General features: G+C 38.9%; 1 protein-coding gene across 2 annotated transcripts in view; it reads left to right on the top strand.

Moving 5' to 3' along the window:
- Positions 1–21321, top strand: part of PCSK5 (proprotein convertase subtilisin/kexin type 5) — a 427474-nt gene that overhangs the window by 124792 nt on the left and 281361 nt on the right. For both annotated transcript variants that reach the window (XM_012759779.2, XM_012759782.2), the window contains exon 5: positions 1958–2034. In XM_012759779.2, the coding sequence (XP_012615233.2) occupies positions 1958–2034 (77 nt within the window). The remainder of the gene's footprint in view (positions 1–1957; positions 2035–21321) is intronic.

Genomic DNA, 21321 nt, shown 5'->3' with positions numbered 1-21321 from the left:
TTAGGATTATGGATAAGGTGGATAGCTACTGAAAAATGCAGCAACATACGATAGGCTCTGTGTTTTTCTCCTTTCTTATAAAAGATGAGCTCTTAGAACACAGGAAGCATGAGATAACACTTTCAACTCTTGAGTGCCTTTGATGTTCTGACCTACCAAAAGAAAGCAGTAAGGTAGCAGAAACCCTACCGTCAACACCATCTGCTACCAGCAATATCTGCTTTTCTCAACAATCCGTCCAACCAGCCAGGCAACACTCTTTATTTCTTTTAGGGAGAGAAACACACTTAGAACTTTTCTCAAGTTATTCTGCTCATCTCTTTCTCTTTTGGCCTGTTTTTTTTTTTTTTTAAAGGACAGTAATGATCAGCTTCACAGTCGTCTGTAGGTACCAGTCAACTCCCTTTCTTAAGAAGGAACCACAAATTCATTTTGTTTTTATGTGAGCGAAACAGTCGAGTGGCTGTGTCAAAGTGCACTCAGATAAACTTGTCTCTTCACGGCGTAGAGTTTTAAAGCTAAAAAGGAACTCCAGTTTAGTCTTCTTCTTTGGCAGGAGAAGAAACTGAAGCCTGAAGACTGAAGTGAGTTATGCAGGGTCAGATATAAAAAGAGAAACTATGGCTGCTTATCCCGCAGTAGAGATGTCTTTCTTGTCACCTGCAGAGAGGTGTTTTTAGTGCGTGCTAACTGCTTGCCACTGCATACGAATGTATTTGATTAAATACGAATAGCTTTTGTGTAATTGTGATTGCATTCTTTTCCTTTATCATTTTCTCCCCCTGGAAAAAATTTCTGCAGAATTACCTGTGCAATTAGCAATACTGGTGCCCTCTCGGTTCTCCTTGCGTTGGAGCCAGTGGGGAGAGGAACAGGCGCATTGGCTGAGGTATTAGAAGACCTGGGTCCCAGCCTTGGTTTCTTTTATGCCAAAGCAGGTTAGAAATTAACCTGTTTGGGGTCTGAGCTTCCTTATAAAGAAAATCAGTAAGTTACATTGGGGTACTATCCGAAGCTTTTGTGCCCTCGTGGCCCCTAAGAATGGCTGTGGAGCCCCCATTGTGCAGTGAGCAGGAACTTCCCACCTTTATGTGCATGTGTATTTTGCTCAATTCTTCCAAACATTTCAGGGTCTATGTACAAAAAATTATTTTCAGAAACAAGAGCCTTTGATAAATACAGAAAACCAAGATAATGTTTATTTTCAATGACATTGAAATTAGGAATAATCATAAAGCCTAAGAAAATTCAAAGCACCCTAAATTAGGCTACCTACAATGGTCTAAATTTGAATGATGGCAATAACCCAGTACATTTTTCTTTAGTAATTTAGAGATTTTTCACAATCGTTTTAAAAAGCAAACAAACAAATCCAACTTTGGTTTGGGAGATAGTTTCCTCATTTTGAAACCTTAGCATCAGAAAACCTTGTTCATCATTTTGGCTGGTCCCCGAAGCATTGGATATTAGTAAAACATCTGAATTCTAGACTCTTTTATAGTAGATACAGTATCTGAAACCAGGCAAGTATTGTCTAATATAGGTCCTGAGATGCCTCACAAAATCAATATCTAATATTGATTTTTAATTGTCTTGCCAGTGATATGTGAATGATTTTTGTCTTCTAAAATATTTATATTGTGATAAGGAAGTTGCAAATTCAAGAAATCATTTCATGAACTGGGTCATTCTAAGTATGAGTGGAAAAAGTGCTGGCAAGCATGGACAGGGCACTGCGTAGAGTACTTCTTCACCTTAAGGGGGAAAATACAGCACTAATTATTACCCAACAAGCGGTCTCTCCCTAAGGCATCCTGACACCACCGAACCATGAGCGTATTAGTTAACCTAATTACTTTCTTGCAGAAATGTGTTTAAAAATGCATGAGCCTGTGGGTCAATGGCTAATTAATGAATGCCCGTTTCCTCTCTCTGGTTCTCTCCTCTGTGGCCATAGGATGCTCTAGCGAGTTGCGATGTGAATGGGAATGACTTGGACCCAATGCCTCGTTACGATGCAAGCAACGAGAACAAGTAAGGCCCAAGTGAGGGGTGGCTGGCGTGTGGCTGGCAAGGAGCTTTGTTTTCTGCTCGTGCTGAGGGAAGTATTTTCTTCAAAATCCTTGGTAACAAATGATCCCGAATTTGCTCCAAGATAAACAAGTGTTTTCTGCTGAAGCTTCTGAGTAAGAAAAAGGATGGTCCACATAGTGAGAATAGTTGCAGGGAAAGCCTGGGGAAAGGCTTCAGATTTTCAGGTCTTGAGGATGGAAGTGGAAGCTATGGCCCTTTGTGTGATAATTGGTCTGTGGCCCATTCGTTTAGGGATAGGGGTGCTATAGGGGGAGACAAAACAAAGCACCTCCTAAAAGAGTGATTCTGTTAAATTCAACAAATCTGATTGAATACTGCCAGGGGCTTTCTTATTTTACTTCTTCTTTGCTCTTCTCTACTCTGTAGTGATTTTGTTTCCCACTAATATACCTGAAATACCTAGAAGAATTATTGCTCTTGCAGAACATGTTACCTTTCTTATCCCCCCACCAGCTCCCTGCCCCAAACCAGGAGGTACAGAAACCCATTTAACCACAATCACACTTTCCAGTTAGTATGGTACTGTGGTTTTAGTGAACACAAATGAAAACGCACATCCATTGATAACATAGAATATTTTAACCTTTCTCAGCAAGTAAGTGGGAATGGGGATATGATTTTTCTTGCTTACAATGACCCAGATTCCTTAAAAGATTAGTAGATATTTCCAATCTCTGCATCACATTACTTAACTTTTTTCCTCTGTACTATGAAGCTCCCTGGGACAATGCTGTGATTTAGTTATTTTCATTTGAAATTTTATTTACATGTTTTAGGTTAAGATCACAGAAGTTGCAAAGGAGAACTGTTTAGCCCACTCATTATGTCCTATTTCCAGGCTGCTGTTCTCTTTAGGGAAAAATTTCTCAGCTAGTATTATTTGATTAATAAGTCAATAAGTTTAGATAAAACCATATGACCTAGAAAATTGTGGCTGTACATGTGTGTTTTCTTTTTACCATCTACAAAGAAGGCTTAACAAAGTAGCTTTAGAAATATGCTGCTTGTTAATATTAGCAGCCAAGTAAATCGATCAGATTCAGTGGTGAAATCATTAATAAACAAATTGCTATAGATAGAATTTCCCACAACTTCCAAACAAAAAGAGAAAATGACCTAAGTTAAACTGGATAGTTTTCTTTGAGACCTGGCTGTTGTTGTCTAGATTATAATGTCTGTGTGGACAATTATTTGAGTATTGGCTTTGATGCTTTTTATAGACTACTCTTTTAAAACTGAATTCTTTGTGAGGATTCCTTTTAAACTCGGTGGTTTCCCAAGACCTTTGTTTAAGAAGAATCACTGTGGTCATGCTCTCTCTGGGGTATTCTAGTGTGTCCTGTTTTGACCCATTCTAAGCAGTGCCATGGTCCACTGAGTGCAGTGGGGGTTTAATTGTTGGAGGATGCAGACATTATTCTTTTCCAGATGTGCACTTAGGTTTGTAGTCTTGACAGTGAACATTGGCATTTTCCTAGGTACAACCCCAGCACTCCTACCTCTGTTTTGTGGAAGGCAGAAATGCCTTGCGTTATAGATGTACCTGTAGTGCCTCTCAGTAGTTCTGCCTGATTTTTTTTTTTTTTTTTTATCTTGGCTGACCAACAGCATGTATTCAAACATTTAGGATTAAAATATCCTCTCTGCTTACTAGACCCTAGTGCTAGATAGGATGGTTGGATATGTCTTTAAGCATGGATCCATAAATAGATAATTCTGTTTGGATAGAGGTCACCTAGCATTAGAAAACGAATGGATTTATAGTTTAGAAGAGTTGACTTTTAGTCTTGGCTGTTCTTGATTAGCTTTATGGAATGAGCCGTAGTATTTTTTTTTTTAAATCTCTAAAATGGGCATAATACTTACCTCTAAGGATTAGCAACAAAATGTGTAAAACATCAAGCTGACTACATTATAGGTACTAGATAATTATAGCTGTTATTATTATAATTATGTGTTCTATTCATATGTCTAATTCTTGATAAATAATCAGTTAAAAATGAATTATCTCAATATATATATGCATATGAACATTTCAAATCTAAATTAAAACTTGGAAGTCTATTTCCAGGATTAGGGGTTGAGACAGGCTTTTTGCTTCTTTGGTGGCTGGGAACTGTGACTCATTCAGTACACAGTGTGTCTACTTTTCTTGAATTTCATTTCCCCATCTCCCTTGGTGGAGCATGAGTCTTTAAATTTGATATAAGATAGTGAAGGAGAAAAATTTCTAATCATTGTCAGAATAAGGAAATTGAGGCATATGTTACACAAATGCCTCCTCATTGTGCCATCTGACCAGTAGGCTTCAGAGCAGGTTTGGAATTATTTCTTACTTGGCTGTGTTTATTCATTCATTCACCAAAGTATCCACTGAGACTCTGGCTTTGCAAACAGCTCTGTGCTAAATGCTTGGGGGACACAGTGATGAAATAATATAGATTACTAATGGGCTGAATTGGGAAATGACTTAGTAAGAAACTAGTTCTTGGAGGGCTTTTAGTACTCATAGAGAATGTACCCTCAAAACTTCATGCAAATCATCTCTCTTAGACTCACATGATTCCATTTCTAGTGCCAGAGCTTTGGAATGAAGGAAATCACCTCTGAAGTACAAAAGTTATAAAAACCGCTTTCTTGTCACTTTTTCCAGTTCCCAAATGGTGGTATGTGAGACATAAATAACTGATGCAAAAGTAATAGCATTGTTAGAGGCGACCATAAAAGCCTGTCCTTTGATTCAGCTTTGCCTCCATTCATATTAGCTTGCCAAATGAAGCTGACTGCATTGTCCTAGGCTTGGAACAGAAAATGCCTCCCTACAAATGAAACAGTCTGCTGGCATTTAATATCACTACTCCTATTTCTGATAAATGAATTATTGATGCCTTGGTTAGCTCATCCCTTCCCTAGGTTACTTCCCGTTAAACGTTCTTGCTGCTGAAAAGTCATAGCAACAGTTAGTTGCTATGTGTGGTATTCTGAACGTGTGGTATACGGGCCCAGCATCTGATTCCTTTCCAAAATAAGCAAACCCCTGGGTTAAAAACTCATTTTCTAAGAAGAATGGATTTTTTATTTTGTTTCTTATCTCTATTTCGAGGAAGATTTAACCAGCGTGGATGGAAGCACATTTCTTCTGGTTCTTTAGTCTCCTTTCACGTGTCATTTCTGGTTTGAAGAATGTTTCCATGAGGCAGAAACCAAAATGTGTGTGGCCTTCTCCTCCTCATTCCTGTAGATGAGAACTGTTGTTATAAAATAGTGTTCCACAGCAAAGCCAGTGAATATATGCAGTCTTTTTCTGATTATAAGGGGAATACATTAACTCAGTACTAGAGAACAAACCACATTTTTTCTTCACATCAAGGATTTAGCCAAATATGTTAAGATAAAGTTATCCTATAGCTTAGTAAGTCAGATAAACCTACCAAAGAAAATTAGAGTTGCTATTAGAGGCTGATTTGTTTTTTTAAATATTTTCGAATTTTTTTTCCTCTAATACTTTAGCAAAATAACATCTACAGTATACTACATAGTAGTTACTTGATCAATGATTAGCAAATGAATTTGTGTTATGTTGACTGCAAATGTACATTACCAGAGGCTTACTATATATACAAAAGAGGCAGTTGGGAAAAATATCTGACACTTTTCATATATAGCTGTCTTAGTCAGTTCAGGCTACCATAACAAAATACCATAGACTGGGTAATTTATAAATAATAGAAATTTAATGCTCACAGTTCTGAAGGCTGGGAAGTCCAAGATCAAGGCACCCGCGGATTTGTTGTATGGCAAGGGCTCTTTCCTCATAGATGGCACCTTCTTGCTGTGTCCTCACGTGGTGGAAGGGCACACTCGTCCCCCTCCAAGGCCTCTTTTATAAGGGCACTAATCCCAATGGTGAGGGCTCCACCTTCATGACCTAGTCACCATCCACAGCTGGACCTCTTAATATCAACATATGGGGAGTTAGATTTCAGCGCATGAATTTTAGAGGGACACAAACATTCAGATCCTAGTAATAGCCACAGATTTTATGTTCATGAAAGAATCTGCAATATATATTTTAGAAAATTCATTTCTATACAGGTGAGTTCGTGAGCAATACACTGAAGGAAGTAGCATTTTGATCATCTTCTGGTTTCTGGGAAGTGGCCCCACATGAAAAGTTGCAGTATAATAGGAAAAGGCTTCTGTCCCACCAGAAGCCAGCCATCCCTTCCCCTTTGCCTCCACAGCACCAGTCCACCCTCAAGTCATGACAGTTCTCGCCACTTAATTCCTCCTCGTTAAGAGCCCTCAAAAGCCTTACACACAGACCCCCAGCCACCCACACTAGCCATTACGTTAGTGTATTCCCCTTGTCTCACCTATATAGTCTAAATGGTTTCCTTATCTCTGGTGTCACCCCCATCCCACCACTGCCTGAGGATTATTTCTGAATCAAAATAACATTCTTAAAGTCCTCTGATGTCTTGACGTGTGTTAAAAATACAAGATTCTCCATGACCCAACTCCTCCCTCATAATGAAGTCTGTTCTGCTTTATGCATCCTCTACTCCGCCTACCACTTCACTCATAGGCCCTACAGGACTTGTGGAATTTTCTGAATGTACCTCAACTGTTTGGAGGAGGAGAATCCCTCCTCTTCCTCCAACGCATGTCACTCTCGGGCTGATGCCTTCTCTCACCTTCCCTGCTCTGAGCTGCATACCCCTCCCATCAGTTTCCACAGCACTTATGGACTTAGCATTCCTTTCACACAAATTTTCCTATTGTAGCTGGGGTCAGATTTACCAAGGTAGGAATAGAAAGGCAAGAGTGGACACTGTGAAGTTGATTTTCAGTTTAGTGTTGGATAGAAAATGTCCATTTAACCTTTCTTAGAATAATTAATTACAAGAGTACTGACCTTGACTGGTTCAGATGAATGAGCAAAATGTGTCCCAATTGAAGTAGCTGACCTATTAAATAGTGTTATATGTAGTGAGCCTTTGTGCTGGACTTTTTTTGTTTGTTTTTTGACCTTCTGCTCTGCTCTATCCCCCCAAAAAAGCTGACTTTTAGGGAGCACATTAGTGGGCTCCCTAGACCTCTGGCTTCTCATTGGGGTTGGCCTAGGAAGACTCAGGTAAGGAGGTCAGCAGGATTCAGGAGAGTGACAGGGTGTTTCTTCTCTGCTCCTTCTTTGCTCTGATCTTCAGAGGTTAGTTGCGTCCCTAAAGATCTTAAGTCCTTTGGCCCCAAGGGTGACCTCCTAAGAGGTGCCCTTTCCGGATGCCAGTAACCACATCCTTCCCAAGTCTCCTTAGATGTAAGTTTCCCAGTATTTCTAGGCTGGAATTCTACACTATTCCCTGTTGTTTCCCCCCAGACTCCGCCTGCCTCTTTATATGAGTCCCTTGAATAAATTCTTCTCATGTTACCCCAATATAAAAGAGTCCCAGTGTTTCCTCCTAGGCCTTTGGTTGACACAGGTATGTTTGTCCTTTAACCTGGTATCTTTGGTGGAGTAAAAGGGAAAATGTTCAGATACCTCTGAGAATGAAAATAGCTAAATTCATGGGAGTTGTGTAAATGGCTGTTTATTCTTTAATGAAAGCTGAATAAATATAGAAAATAGTAAATATTCATCTTTATAAAACAATGCACTAATTATTCCAGGGATCATAATCATGATAAATCAACCTCAAGACTTTTTATTTCTCCATTTGTCAATTTTAGTGCGTTCTTCTTCAGGATTTGGGGACTTTGTCTCTTGGCTTTTAGTAACAGTTTGGATAGAGGGTCTGGTTGATGCTATAGGTTAAAATGAGATGTGGGTATAATTTATGCTAGCTCAGTGTATTATTGACATGAATAATTGATAGTTTTTTAAATTTAAATTTCTTATTTAAAAAACAAACTCACAAATTCCGGGGCCTCTAAAGCAGATGGAAATTGCAGTAAGGGAAGAGATAAGTATCCTTTTTAAATAATGGATTAAGTATTTAAGCAGGTTTTCCAGACAGGTTTATTTATTTATCTTTCTCTTTTAATCTTCTCCTCTAACCTCCTCTTGGATCTTTGTGTCTTTTTCTTGTTTCTTTCTATCCAGAAATATGTAAAATTTAGAGGCTGAATACCTTGAGAGGTCAGTGGTAGCAGTGTTGTTTTTTGTGTTATTACCAAGCACTGGAGAAAGCATCCAAAAAGTTTCAAACCTGATGAGCCAGTGGACACTCATGTTAGATGCTGAACAAGGAGAAAAAGAGTCCTTGTTTTATTTATTTCACTGGCTATACAGCCATCAGAGGAAGAGCATGCTGAACACATAATAAAGCCTCAAGCTTACAGATATTATTGAGATAGGGTTACCCTCCTGTTCATATCAAATGTCTTCTAAGTTAGAATTTTGTTTTTATCAGCTAAAAGAGAGGTCATCATTTAGTAACTCAGTTAATTGCAATAGAAGCTTCTTGTTCCAGTATACCTGGGATAAGCATTTCTGTGTGTGCGTGCATGTGTTTAATATCAGTGGTAGGTGTGCATTTTAATTACAATCCTTAATAAAAGTTGGATAACACTGGCCTATAGCATATTAACAAAAAGGTGCAAAGGTAGAAAATAGGTCAATTAAGACATATTTGATTAGTTATCATAAAATAGGTTACCAGGAAGGCAAGATGACATGGTAAAAAATGTTCTGCTTTTAGGGAAGCCAGGTACCAGCCCAGCTTTTTTGTTTAGTATGTTTGTGACCTCGGAGAAGCATGCTCAGAACCTTTCTTACCGTGTCAGTATCACCATGTTCCTGTTTAAATTAAATATCAAAAAAAAAAACCCCAAAACAAATCTATACATCTAAGGGATTGCTGTTTGACTATATTTGAATGCACTGTAAGCCACTGCCAATCAAATTAGCACATCTGCCTGTTGTCTCATTTACTGCTCACAAAAACCCACATTCAAAGAGACAGTCTCCAGAGGTTAAGTAACATGCCTGATGTCACTGAATGGCAGAGTCAGAATTAGAGTCCCTTTGTTCCCACGCCGTTTAATTACCTATATAGCTAAATTAACCCGTGGTCAAGCAGATGAGAAATTAATTCCCGTGTGAGCACAGCCTTCAGTAAGTTTACTATCATCAGAGAACTGTGATCACCAGAATGCTACAGCACTGTGTTCAGTAAGCACCTAGTAGCCTGATTCTTCCAAGTGCCAGCACCCAGGGCCCTGTTTCCCCAGAGAGAGGGGCTTGCTCTGCAAAGATTGTAACTTTGAACAAGTAACAAAGATTATTTATTACAGTAAGTGGTTATATAAATCTGACTCCACAGTGGTATTTGTTCTGTGGACATAAATGAAAGCCACCCAAATGAGACCAGAAACTGTTTATCCAGAGCTCACTGTATATAGCAAAGGATCAGCTGCCATCACTTGCAGAGCCTCAAAGCCAGACAGACATAGGACTGGGAAAGCTTTATAATGAAACGAACAAACAAAATATAGGAAAGGGAAGGCTTCAGGTTTGAGCTGATTGGAAATTGTCACGGGAAAGCTGGAGCTTAAATCTGTTTTCAAACCATTCTACTGGGTTTTTTTTGTTTTGTTTTGTTTTGTTTTGTTTTGTTTTGTTTTAATTAAACATGAACGAGTACCAGCTGGTCATAATGTAACAAAGGGTTTTTGGAAACTAAAGTGTCACAGGTATGGATGGATGTTATTAATATTATTATTAAAGGTGATAATTATTAAGTAAAAGATAAAGTTTTAGTCTGATTCTCAGAGGTGGTTAGTTTTCACATTTCTCTCTTTGGAGGTATGGGCTCTTTGAGGTTGGAATCACATAAAATAAGACACACTTTTCCAGTGTTTTTGCACTTAAGTGACAACCTTTGTGAGTGCTCCGGAAATGTGGGCTGTGAAAGAAAGATTCTTCGTAGGAGGGAAAGACTGAGCCCAAGCACAGACTGTGGGAATCAAAAACTTCCTCTCACCCTAACAAGGGGATAGGATCTTGACGATGACTCCTACTTTGGGAAATTGTGGCAAATTCTCTTGCTTATAAAATGCCTAACGTGGCTGCAAGGAATTGAGAAGAGCAGTAGACTACTTGTGATTTTCCTGCAGATTCTCCTGAATTCCCTCTTTCTCTGCGCTCATCGTGCAAGCTACCATCTCATGAATTTTAGAAAAGAGTGACCTTTATTAGAAGAGTTACCTCTTCTTTCTATTTTTAGATATCCACACACCATCTGCATATAATTTACATATGCTAGTAAATGCATTTGAATTTGCATGAATTGCAGATACAATACCTTGTGGTAACATCCTAGGCTGAGATAGCTGACTGCAAAAAATTTTGTATGACCTTTTTGCTCTTGGTTGGTATTCTCGCCTTCTGAATTTCATCCTGATAGGATCATATCCCCTCCCGTGCCTGTCCCAATTACCAATTATAGACTCTTATTTTGTCTCCAACCTTCCAGCCCCCCATGTATCAGGTTGTCCCATATCCCTTTCCTTTTCCACCATCCCGATACCCTGATCTTCCCATAGGCTCTCGTATTATGTTGTCATCTGCAGAGAAGGAAGCACACATTTGTCTCTAGCAACTGCGACCTCAGTTTGGCACCAGTTCATTACAGTTCATGTGAAGTGATCTGATCTGAATTCACGCTGGTCAGCAGTTTTGTGACCTGTGGTTGTTAATTTTATTGGACGTCAGACTCTTTCATAAAATCTATTTTATTATTTTTTTATTTCTAAAAGACTGAAAAGTCCTTTTGATACTTTGCAAAGGAGTGGGAAATATTTGATCCTATATTTGAAATGAAAACACCTTTTTATGGTTTTCTATCTCTTACCTACCTGTCTCTCGCATCACATATGGAGTAATGGGGTTATTGAGCAGTGGAGCATCTGAAGGAAATGCAGTTCGAATTGAAGAGATCAAAGAATTAAGGGGGTTTGTTGCAATTTAATCCAAAAAGAGGCAAAAGGGGGTCCTCAAAGTGAGGAACAAACTCAGATGCAGTGCCACTAACCATCATGCGTTTGCCTTATCATCCACATGTTGAAGCATACCATTCATGGCACAATAGAAGGCCCTGTCATTGTGACTGTAGTTTTTCCCATTACAGAGATGTCACAGCAACTGTGGCTTAATTCTTCCATAAGCAGATTTTTTTTTAAATTTTTTTTATTTTGAGACAGGGTCTGTCACCTGCGCTGGAGTGCAATGGCATGATCAGATGTCACTGCAGCCTCAAACTCCCGGGCTCCAGTGATCCTCCTGCCTCAGCCTCCCAAGAACCTGGGACTACAAGCATGTACCACTGTGCCTGGCTATTTTTTCTTTTTCTTTTTTGTAAAGATGAAGCTCACTGTGTTTCCCAGGCTAGTTTTGAACTCTTGGCCTCAAGCAATCCTCCCTCCTTGGCCTCCCAAATTACTGGGATAACAGGCATGAGTGCCTTACCCCATAGATTGATTTTATATTAAACTGCTCAGCCCTCTGCAGGTAGAAATACTAGTGGCTTTGTTATGGTGGAACCACATTCCACAACGTGGATGTATAAGAACAATAACAATTTCACTGATGCGTTTGTAGGTGTGTTCATATTTGTTAAAATCTTTGTTGCCCAAGTACAAGTATGAAGAAGGTATTCAGGGAAACCATTGCAAATTATATTTATGTTTTTTCTTTCATATTTTATATTCCTAGGTGCTGTTTTGACATCAGTTAATTCCATTTATTTTCATCCAGTTTTCTCATTGTATTTATGAGCTTCTGTTAGAATCCCCACTGTAAAACTTATTTCAATTATGAGGGATTCTAACTCATGTTTAATTCATCCTGGCTGAAACAACATACCCATAACTTCCTCATATCTGTTATGTCATGTTTTTTTCCTTATCTTTGGTTAGAGAGATGCTATGTTAAGAAAGTACTTTTTTAAGGATGGTACCCATATTTTAAATTCACATAATGTTTTTCTTAAAAGATTTATAAGTTTCTAAAGTCTATATGGGTAGTGCACACTCATTGATTTCTAAGATATATATTTGGAGAGAAGCTGGAAAATGTGTATGGGGGAGGGAGGCCCAAGTAACTGTTAGATAAGTTGTTTAATAAAATTGAATAATTCTTTTATAGACTGGGGGAATGTGTTGAGCAATGCACTGTAAAAGCATGCCTATGCTGATACATGGGCAAACACTATGTGTTTGTTCTTGAAAGTTGTTATGTTGTTATAATAATTTTTAAAAACTCAATATGCATGAGCTGCCTATTTGGTTTGCCTGTGAGCAGTTCTGTAGCACTGAGAAGCTTGGTGTATGATGTGAGTGGGAAAGCAAAGAATAACTGTCCCCAAGAAGATACCTTGGCTGGTTTTGCCTTGGGCTATAAACTTAGCAAAGTCTAAATAGAGTTCAGCAGGGTCCGTATGTGTTTTTCATGAGAGAATGAGAATAAAAGAGCAACTCTCAGGTTCCATTGAATGGCATTACTCCTTCCAAGCCTTCTGGGATCTCAACTTCTCACATGAGGAAGGAGATGCCACCTGTTAAGAATAATAATTAATATAATAATAATAATCTGGAACTTTACATTTCACAAAGTAGTTTGCACATATTCCCATATAATTTGTAAAAATTCCTGTCAGATAAGTAGGACAGATTATTGTTTTGGTTTCCTGGTATTTGAATTCATTTTTATGTATAAGGAATTTTCCTTCTCATGAGTCTTGGTGGAGAGCAAAGGCTGCTCTCCAGAGTGGTGGCTGCAAATGCCAGGCACCACTCACTTCGTCAGCCTCCCTTGCTCTAGTCTAGGACACAGGCCATGTGATCTAGATTGTAAACATCAGCAGCACCTGCCATTGCAGCATGAGAGGCCAAGCAAGCTCTCACTCAAACGCGTGTTCTCTCTTTTCTCTTAAGAGGTCTTCCCCTGTAGATCAGCCATGTGTTTTTCTTGATCCTTAGCCCCCACCTTGGCTAACCAGTGCTCCCAACATTCTAAGCTACCCAATATTCTTTTAATAAACTCCTTTTCTGCTTAACTCATTCAGTAATAGCAAAGAACCTGGAAATTAAATGTCATTGTCAGTGCCCTCTCTTTTAAGAAGAATAAAGTAAAATTGGAAGCAGGTTCACATAACTTATGAAATTGAATCTGGCTTCCAAACTCATGATCTTTTTCTTTTTTTTTTTTGAGACAGAGTCTCACTCTGTTGCCCAGGCTAGAGTGCCATAGCGTCAGCCTTGCTCATAGCAACCTCAAACTCCTGGGCTCAAGCAATCCTTCTGCCTCGGCCTCCCAAGTAACTGGGACTACAGCCATGTGCCACCATGCCCAGCTAATTTTTTCTATATATTTTTAGTTGTACAGCTAATTTCTTTCTATTTTTAGTAGAGAGGGGGCGGTCTCGCTCTTGACCAGGCTGGTCTCGAACTCCTGAGCTCAAGCAGTCCACCGCCTCAGCCTCCCAGAGTGCTAGGATTACAGGCGTGAGCCACCATGCCCAGCCCAAACTCATGATCCTTGTATCACATAATAAACTCTAATTTGGAGCAGGATACTAGCTGCTTTTTTCTGAATATACTGGTTATAAGCAATAGACAATGTTTAATTCACAGACACAATTGTAGTTAATTTATGAGAATTTAGTGCTTATTTTTTGGCATGTTGTTTCATTCGAAAAAGACTATTGAATACCTAGTAGGAACATAGCACTGTGTTTTGGTTATGCTTTACAAATCAACTAGTGATATATTTACAGTATGTAGAAAGTTAAATTTGATCCACCACTTAACTAATTCAGTGCAGTTAAACAAACGATTGAGCAGGATGTGATTTGGAGACCATTGGTTTTCTAGAGGAGTTTCATGGAACTCTAGAGTCTATTAATGGATCTCATAGGCCATCCAACTGTAGTTCTGGAGGCTGTGTAAATGGGTTCAGCTCCTTCTTCCTCAACCAAACCACTTTCTTCTAAGAAGTTTATTTTAAAATCTTTTTTATATGATGGAATTCTTCTTAGAATTATATTTGCTATAAAAAGTTATTTTTATACAAAACAAACAATTGTAAACCAGTGCTACAGCCATAGGAAGAGGGTTTAGAGGAATTATTGCTGTAGCTTAAATTGAGAGAAGACTTCTGGAGGTAGTAGCATTTGACCCAAGTCTTGGACAATGACTGATCAAAGGGAACAATCATTATTGAGATAGTGTCTTTAATGACTGACAGTGCCTTGTTATTAGTGAGCTCCTTCTAAGCTTTGGAGTGAAAGGAATCTTCTCATTTACACATTTTGGTTTTTTCTTTTTTGTAAAAACAAAAAGCCAGAAATTTTTTATTGTCACTAGAGTTCCTGCTTTATCTAAAACCCAAATCTGAATGTGTTTTACCTCTATCTTGAAAACCCTTATGACCAAGTCTAAATTCTTTAGGTGTATGCAAAGAATTTGTATTATAGTCACTATCTTTTTAGCCATACCACTTAATCCTTGCTATAGTACACTCTAGTTTTAACTAATTTTTTTTTAACAGACAGTTGTCTGATAATAGTATGTATGCTTCATTCATGCTGAAAACTGGTAAATAGTAAGCACTCAATAAATGGTTTATTGTTATCCTACCACACTTTGGAGATTCTAAAATATACAGTGTTATCACGATATGCATTATGATAATACTAATTGAACCTACTTGGATGCTGAGTATTGCTACATCTCTTCTCTGTGGCAGGACCATTGCCCCCTTTTCAGTTTGTGAGCAAACAAGAGAAAAAAGAAAGATCATAAAATGCAAGATATTTAAGTTTTATGGATAAAGAACTTAAACCGGTGGCAGAAATAAGCTTGAAATGAATTTTTGTGTGTGTCTGTGGAGTAGGAATGAGTATTTTAATTATTTTGCCAACAAAGTAGGAGGATGGAGACTCCTGTCTGAAATGCCATCCTCCTAATAATAGGCAGAAATACAGAGCTTTTAAAGGATGGGTTCTCAGTTTCAGGCACTTGCTGTTCAACTACAGTTGATGGTTCTAATTGCCCCATCTCTGCTGAAGACAATCTCATGACCTCCGCCCAGGACCCTTCCTTGACCAGGTCTGGCTGGGCCTTCTCCTTTAGCACAAATAACAAAAGACTTACCCTGCCCCTCCCAACCACTGGGCTGACGCATTGATACAAATTTTAATTCTCAAAAAGAAGTGGAGGGCCGGGCGCGGTGGCACATGCCTGTAATCCTAGCACTCTGGGAGGCCAATGCAGGTGGATTGGTCAAGGTCAGGAGTTCCAAATCAGCCTGAGCAAGAGCGAGACCCCGTTTCTACTATAAATAGAAAGAAAATAATTGGTCAACTAACATATATATAGGAAAAATTAGCCGGGTGTGGTGGCGCATGCCTGTAGTCTGAGCTCCTCGGGAGGCTGAGGCAGCAGGATTGCTTAAGCCCAGGAGTTTGAGGTTGCTGTGAGCTAGGCTGACACCACAGCACTCACTCCAGCCTGGGCAACAAAGCAAGACTCTGTCTCAAAAAAAAAAAAGGAGTGGAGGATGTCTTAAAAAGACAGAAAATGTTTTTGCCATTTTTTTCCAGATCATTCCCTTTGTTACATATTCCCCACTCTCAATATTTCCCTTCCATATCTATGGGAGGAGGGGCGACGGAGTTATCGAGCTAATTCCTGCTGAAATGGAGGTGTTGTGCATGCCATTACAAAGCTTTGGCAATGTATTTATAACAGCAGATTGCCAGGCAGGAAAAAGTCATAAGCAACAACTACAACGGTGAGGTCTGACAAGGTAAAATGGACCGTCATCTTGTACACAGTGTCTGATATAGGGCTAGGCTAGAAAGAGATGTGGGAGCTCCGAGTGCAGAGCTATGAGTTGCACTCTGTAGGTGATCTGAGATACCAGCTTCTGTAAGTTCAGCAGAATTATACACAGCACCGAACAAAATTTAGGGTGACAAATACAAATACAGATCAACAGAAGGGGCAATAGCCTGGGGAAATCCTCACTAAGGAGTTGTCTCTCCATCCTATGGATAAAACAAATAATCAAAGAGAGATTAGCAAAAAATATCAACATACTCATTTTTCCCTTTCCTTAAACAGTTACTTTATATCACCTAAAGGGTAGCCCCTCCACTGGGAGCTTCGTTCTCTTTTTCTACGGGCTACGTCTCTTTACTTTGGTTTGATGGACCCAAGGTCTTCATTTCTGACACTTTCAATGAGGCTTCAGCTGTTAGGAGGCATTTCGTAGGATCCTTTTCACTTATTTGTTTCCAAGTGGGGCGAAGAACTGAAGAGGCAAACTCATACATAGTGGTTAGTACCAGACCCACTCATTTGCCATATGGCTTTCCCTGCTTTTTTTTACTCATGCTTATATCACCATACTTACCTTGGGGTGCTAAGAAGGATCCCTTATAAACTGTGTCTTAGGAGCTTAATTTAAGCCTGCTTCTGAGAAATATCCTTATTCAGAAGGGGGCAAACAGCAGTACCCTATTCTACTTTTCTGCAGCGATTTTAGAATGTATGCAATTTTTATTCTACATGCAGGACGTTGCTTACTTGCTGGGTTATCTCTGATTCAAAAGCATGCCCATTATGGCTTTGTATGGAGGGGGAGCCCATGCACGTCTTGAAGACCTGTGGGATCATTGAGTCCACTGTGTCCAGCTCCTTGGAGAAAAGTCCCACCAGGTTCCCACTGAGGCTCCACTTGAAGTTCATGGGTGACCACAGGACATTGTGCTGTAGACCCTAGATGCAGGTAGACCCTGTGGTGCAGGCCACAGGAAGCAGCACTGTGAAATGCCCAGGCCTCTCTGAGCTCCAGGGTCCTGTCCACAGTGGGGCTGTCTGAGCCTTGTATGCCTCCCTCGGTTTCCAGGTCCCTTCCTTCTGCTCCTCAGATTTCTGCAGCTCAGCCATGCTGCTGTGGAGCTTCTGACATCCTTGCTATAGGAGGAGGAGCTGTTGATCTGTCTCTGCAGCTGTCTTTCCATGCCTGTCTATCACCAGCTTGCCATTTTCCAACTGCTCGGGCTCAGCCACGGCCTGTATCGAGGCCATTATTTCAGTGGCTTGCTTAATATTCTTATCTCCTGCTGTCAGGAGACACCTTTCAAACGGCACTATGAGCATGTACAATCATAAAAGCATATTTAGATGTTTACCTTTTTCCTCTTGATAACTGCAACTGAGCCTCCTGGGCTGAAGTCCCAGGTGGCAGTGCCACTGCTGTGATCACTGCACATCCAGTCCCTCGTTGTCCATAAAGCTGGTCTACCAGTGAGAAAATCCCAATCTTGATAAATTATTACTAAAAAACTGTGTCCATTCTCAATCCCGCCACCCGTTTGCCTTTACAATTTGACTGTTTAGAGGTGCTGGAGACTATATTCTAGCAGGATGGATCTGTCAGATCAGCTGATGCCAGAACAGGATTGGGCTCAGACATCAAGAACATGTGCTGGCCTTGCTTGAAGGAGATAAATCAGTGCTATAAGCTTTAAAAAATGTTTTCCCTGAGTAATTTTAGCATGGAAAGGTGAACATGAGCCAGCCATGCACATATAATTACTGATTAGTAAAACTTTTGAAATAATTCCTTGAGATATTTATTTGAATTGTAGCCAAAATCTCTCTCTCTCTCTGTCTCATCATGCACACATACGCGCGCACACACACACACACACACACACACACAACCCTAACTAAATATAATTAGGGATCGTTTTTTAAAAATGAAAGAAAGTGCTTTGACTAATTCTTATATCTTTATCAACTTTCTCATTATTATATTCTTATTTTATACTATTAATGTTAATAAATATAAATGTTGATGTTAAAGTTAAGGTTAAGCCTCTTAAATAGCAAAAGTAGAAAAGAGGAAACTAATTAGATATCACTGGACCAAATTCCAGAACAACTTCGGATTTAGAATTTAGCTGTTACTTTAGCAACCTGAGAATTAAAAAATTAGAAATAAGAATTCTAAGTGAGTGGCACATACTCATAGTATACAAGGTCATACATTTCCACATTGGTTTATCTTTCGCCAATATGAGGAGATTAGAATTAATGAGATGGGGAATAATGAGTTGTGAGATTTTTCAGTTGGGATTGGAAGGTAGAAACAGGGAAGTGTGTTTGAGTAGGACAACTGTGAATGTTTGGTATAAGGAAAGAAGCTCAAAGCTTGTAGGAATAACTTTGGACATCTTGTTGCCACTGGAGACTTAATTATCTCCTGTATATAAAACAGTTAAAAAAAATTGCTACTTGCAGTTTTCTGTGAGCCTTATAGATAATGCATTCTGAATGTTTGACTCTATATAATAACTCACGGTATTAGAGCTAGCTTAGAGGTATTGTCATCAGCAAAGTCTAATAACAGAGCTCCAAGTTCAATGAATTATTGACATTTTTCATCCTGTTACTTCTTTGGGGGGAATTATTTCTGCCCAGTTTAGAATATTTGTATTTTAAATGCGCAAACAGTAGGAGTGATAACTGTTTTTGTTTGTTTGTTTTTAAGTGGGGGCGGAGGGGCAATTCAGATTCTCTTAGGAAGGCTGAATGGATCTAAGAGCTATGTCGCCGCTTTGTAATAATTGATCTTTATAAAGTCTGATATTCATAATACAGTTTCAAAAAATGGAATACTCCTTCCAGACCTCTTCAGAAAAACTGATTGATCACAGTCTGCCCTTTCTCTGGAAATCACCACTTTTCTTTCCCATGCATTTGCTAAGAGGATGTAGACAATGAACATGATCATAAATTTTGAAAGGAGTTCCTGGGTTTGAAATTTTCCATTTTATTAGAGAATGTATTTATTGGATTTATAGCAATTTATTCTTCAAAGAAGGTTCAAAAAAACTCAGGAGAATACAATAATTATTGCGATTCTGAAGAAGAGTTGTGACAATAAGGCAGTGGTGGATTGTTTATCCAAATAGACATCTCTGTGTGTTCCTGAGATTAGGCTACACTCTCCATCCTGATGCAAGAGAAAAGTTTTGAAACAGTGATTATTTCAACATTCTTATTCAAAAAATTTGATCTACCTTGTTTTTACCAGTTGGTGACTGGTTTCCATGGAAATGGAAATGGAATAAGCATTCCTCGTTTTAGATTCTCAGCTACCCCATGCCAACTGAGAGCTGTAAATGCCATTTGGTTAACAGCAAGGATCCAGAATTCTTCCATTTTAAAGTGGCAGAGAGGAAAAGAAAAGGTTTGCCAAGTCATTTCACTTCTCTGTCTTTGAAAAGGACAGTGTTTTATGATTGTCTGAGCTATTGACAGATGATTATCGGACACATGCAAAGTCCAACAGCGTCTCTCCTGGCTAATCAATTTAAATCTCTTTTCCACCCTTCACAAAGTTCCTTACCTCATTGCTATTAACTGGCCTGTGATGGTTTTCCTGGTTCTCCACCTGCTGTCCCTTTGGTGGGCATTGAAGTGCTTTAGATCTTAAAAAGACTATTTGGTAGTCTCAGTAATCTGTGATTTGAGGGGAAAAAATAATCTTTTGATAAAGGAAGCGTGTGAGTGGTGTGTGGAGGAGCAAGGGGAGCTGGAAAAATTCTCACTTCTAAGGGAACATTAATTAATTTGCCATAAGGATTTTTCATTTCTGAGGTTGTTCGTAACTGCTACATTTTCTGAAACTATTCCATAGGAAGGAGAATGAAGACTACTATAAATAAATGCTTTAACGTAAAATGGTTAAGCATTGATACAGTTGTTTTCTTTTGTTCTGTTTTATGACTCTGGATAGTTGAATCAATATGAATGCTCAAATAAAACTTCAGTGGCATTAAGACAAAATGTTTTCTTTTATATCTTATGATGGTTAGATACTAGATCAAGAAGGAAGTTAGTTCTTGAGTATCACCCAGCACGGTTCTGTGAACACACTTTTCCTCTTGGGGGATAAAAAGGAGTTTCCCCATGTCCCAGTGTGTAACTTAACTGAAGAAAACCAGACATAGTGGCTTCCAGCCATGGACTGCCCCTGTGTCTCTAAGTGTGATCTCACACCCAGCCAGAGCAAGTAGTGTGTCAACCAAGGAAATAAGATCTGTATTTCTAGATTTAGGAAACCGCACAAGTACTTCAAAGGAGCTCTTACTGGAATTCAGCTCCTGACATTTTCTATTATCACACTGTATTCATGGGGGCCTATCACTTTGATAACTATTTTGGTATAAACAGCTCGTGCCTTCCAGTGACTTAAGAAAGAGGCATTTAGGATATGGAAAGGGACTTGCTTGGAATATACACTGGAGGTCAAGGTAGCAAGCCAATTCTGGACATGGCAGTGACTCAGTCCCTGTCACCATTTCTGCCCTCTCATGAGAGGGAAGCAAATTCCTTGTTCTCTTACTTAGTCCACAACCTGCCTGATTTGGAGAGGTTAGTGCGGGAGGGACACGTTAATGGCATAAATGAGTGTTGGGGGGAGAAAACATTCAAAAAGGAATCTATATAAATTGAGGCTAGAATCTTGTAATAAATGTTGCAAATGGTGTTTTATTTGGAACAATAAAACTTAAACTATGAAAATACATGTAGTTTATAATCTAACAGAGCATGTAGCTATAGTCATTCTTACATCAAACAAAAATGAATCATGTTTCAACTTGTAGTTTTTCTGTAATATTATGAAATTTGAATTTTAGTAGGGTCATAAACAGACTCAGTTTATAAAAACCTTTATCGGTTTTTCCAAGGGCCATTTGGAATCATTTTATTGACAAATCATTTTCATTTAAAGCCACTGTCACGCTGCCATCCTTCTTGATTTTCTCTCTTCCATTTTTACTGATCTCACACTCCTGAATCCTCTTTCCACACGGCTTTTAGTGGGGTTGAAGCTGTTCGCAAATATTATTTTCTTTCATTGTATGAAATGTGTCTTTTGAAAGTTCATTAGGCAATTGATTTGCTTTATTTGCTTTGTATTATTTGTTTGCATTTTATGTTTGCACAGAGTTATAAAATCCTGGCACTGAAAAGGAGGGGTGCTCAAGTCAGCATTAATTTTATTAACAGTAACATCATTCTTGAGTTTTGTTTTTTTTTTTTACTTTATCACTTAGGAAACCTAATAATCATGGCATTCTGTTAAAAACCACCTGTAGACAGTGATCCAACCAGCTTGAAAGGTGCAACTTCTGAGTATTTGTC

Source organism: Microcebus murinus, chromosome 12, assembly GCF_040939455.1.
Source record: "Microcebus murinus isolate Inina chromosome 12, M.murinus_Inina_mat1.0, whole genome shotgun sequence".
Classification (NCBI taxonomy): Eukaryota; Metazoa; Chordata; class Mammalia; order Primates; family Cheirogaleidae; genus Microcebus; species Microcebus murinus.
This window is presented reverse-complemented; position numbering and strand designations above follow the sequence as displayed.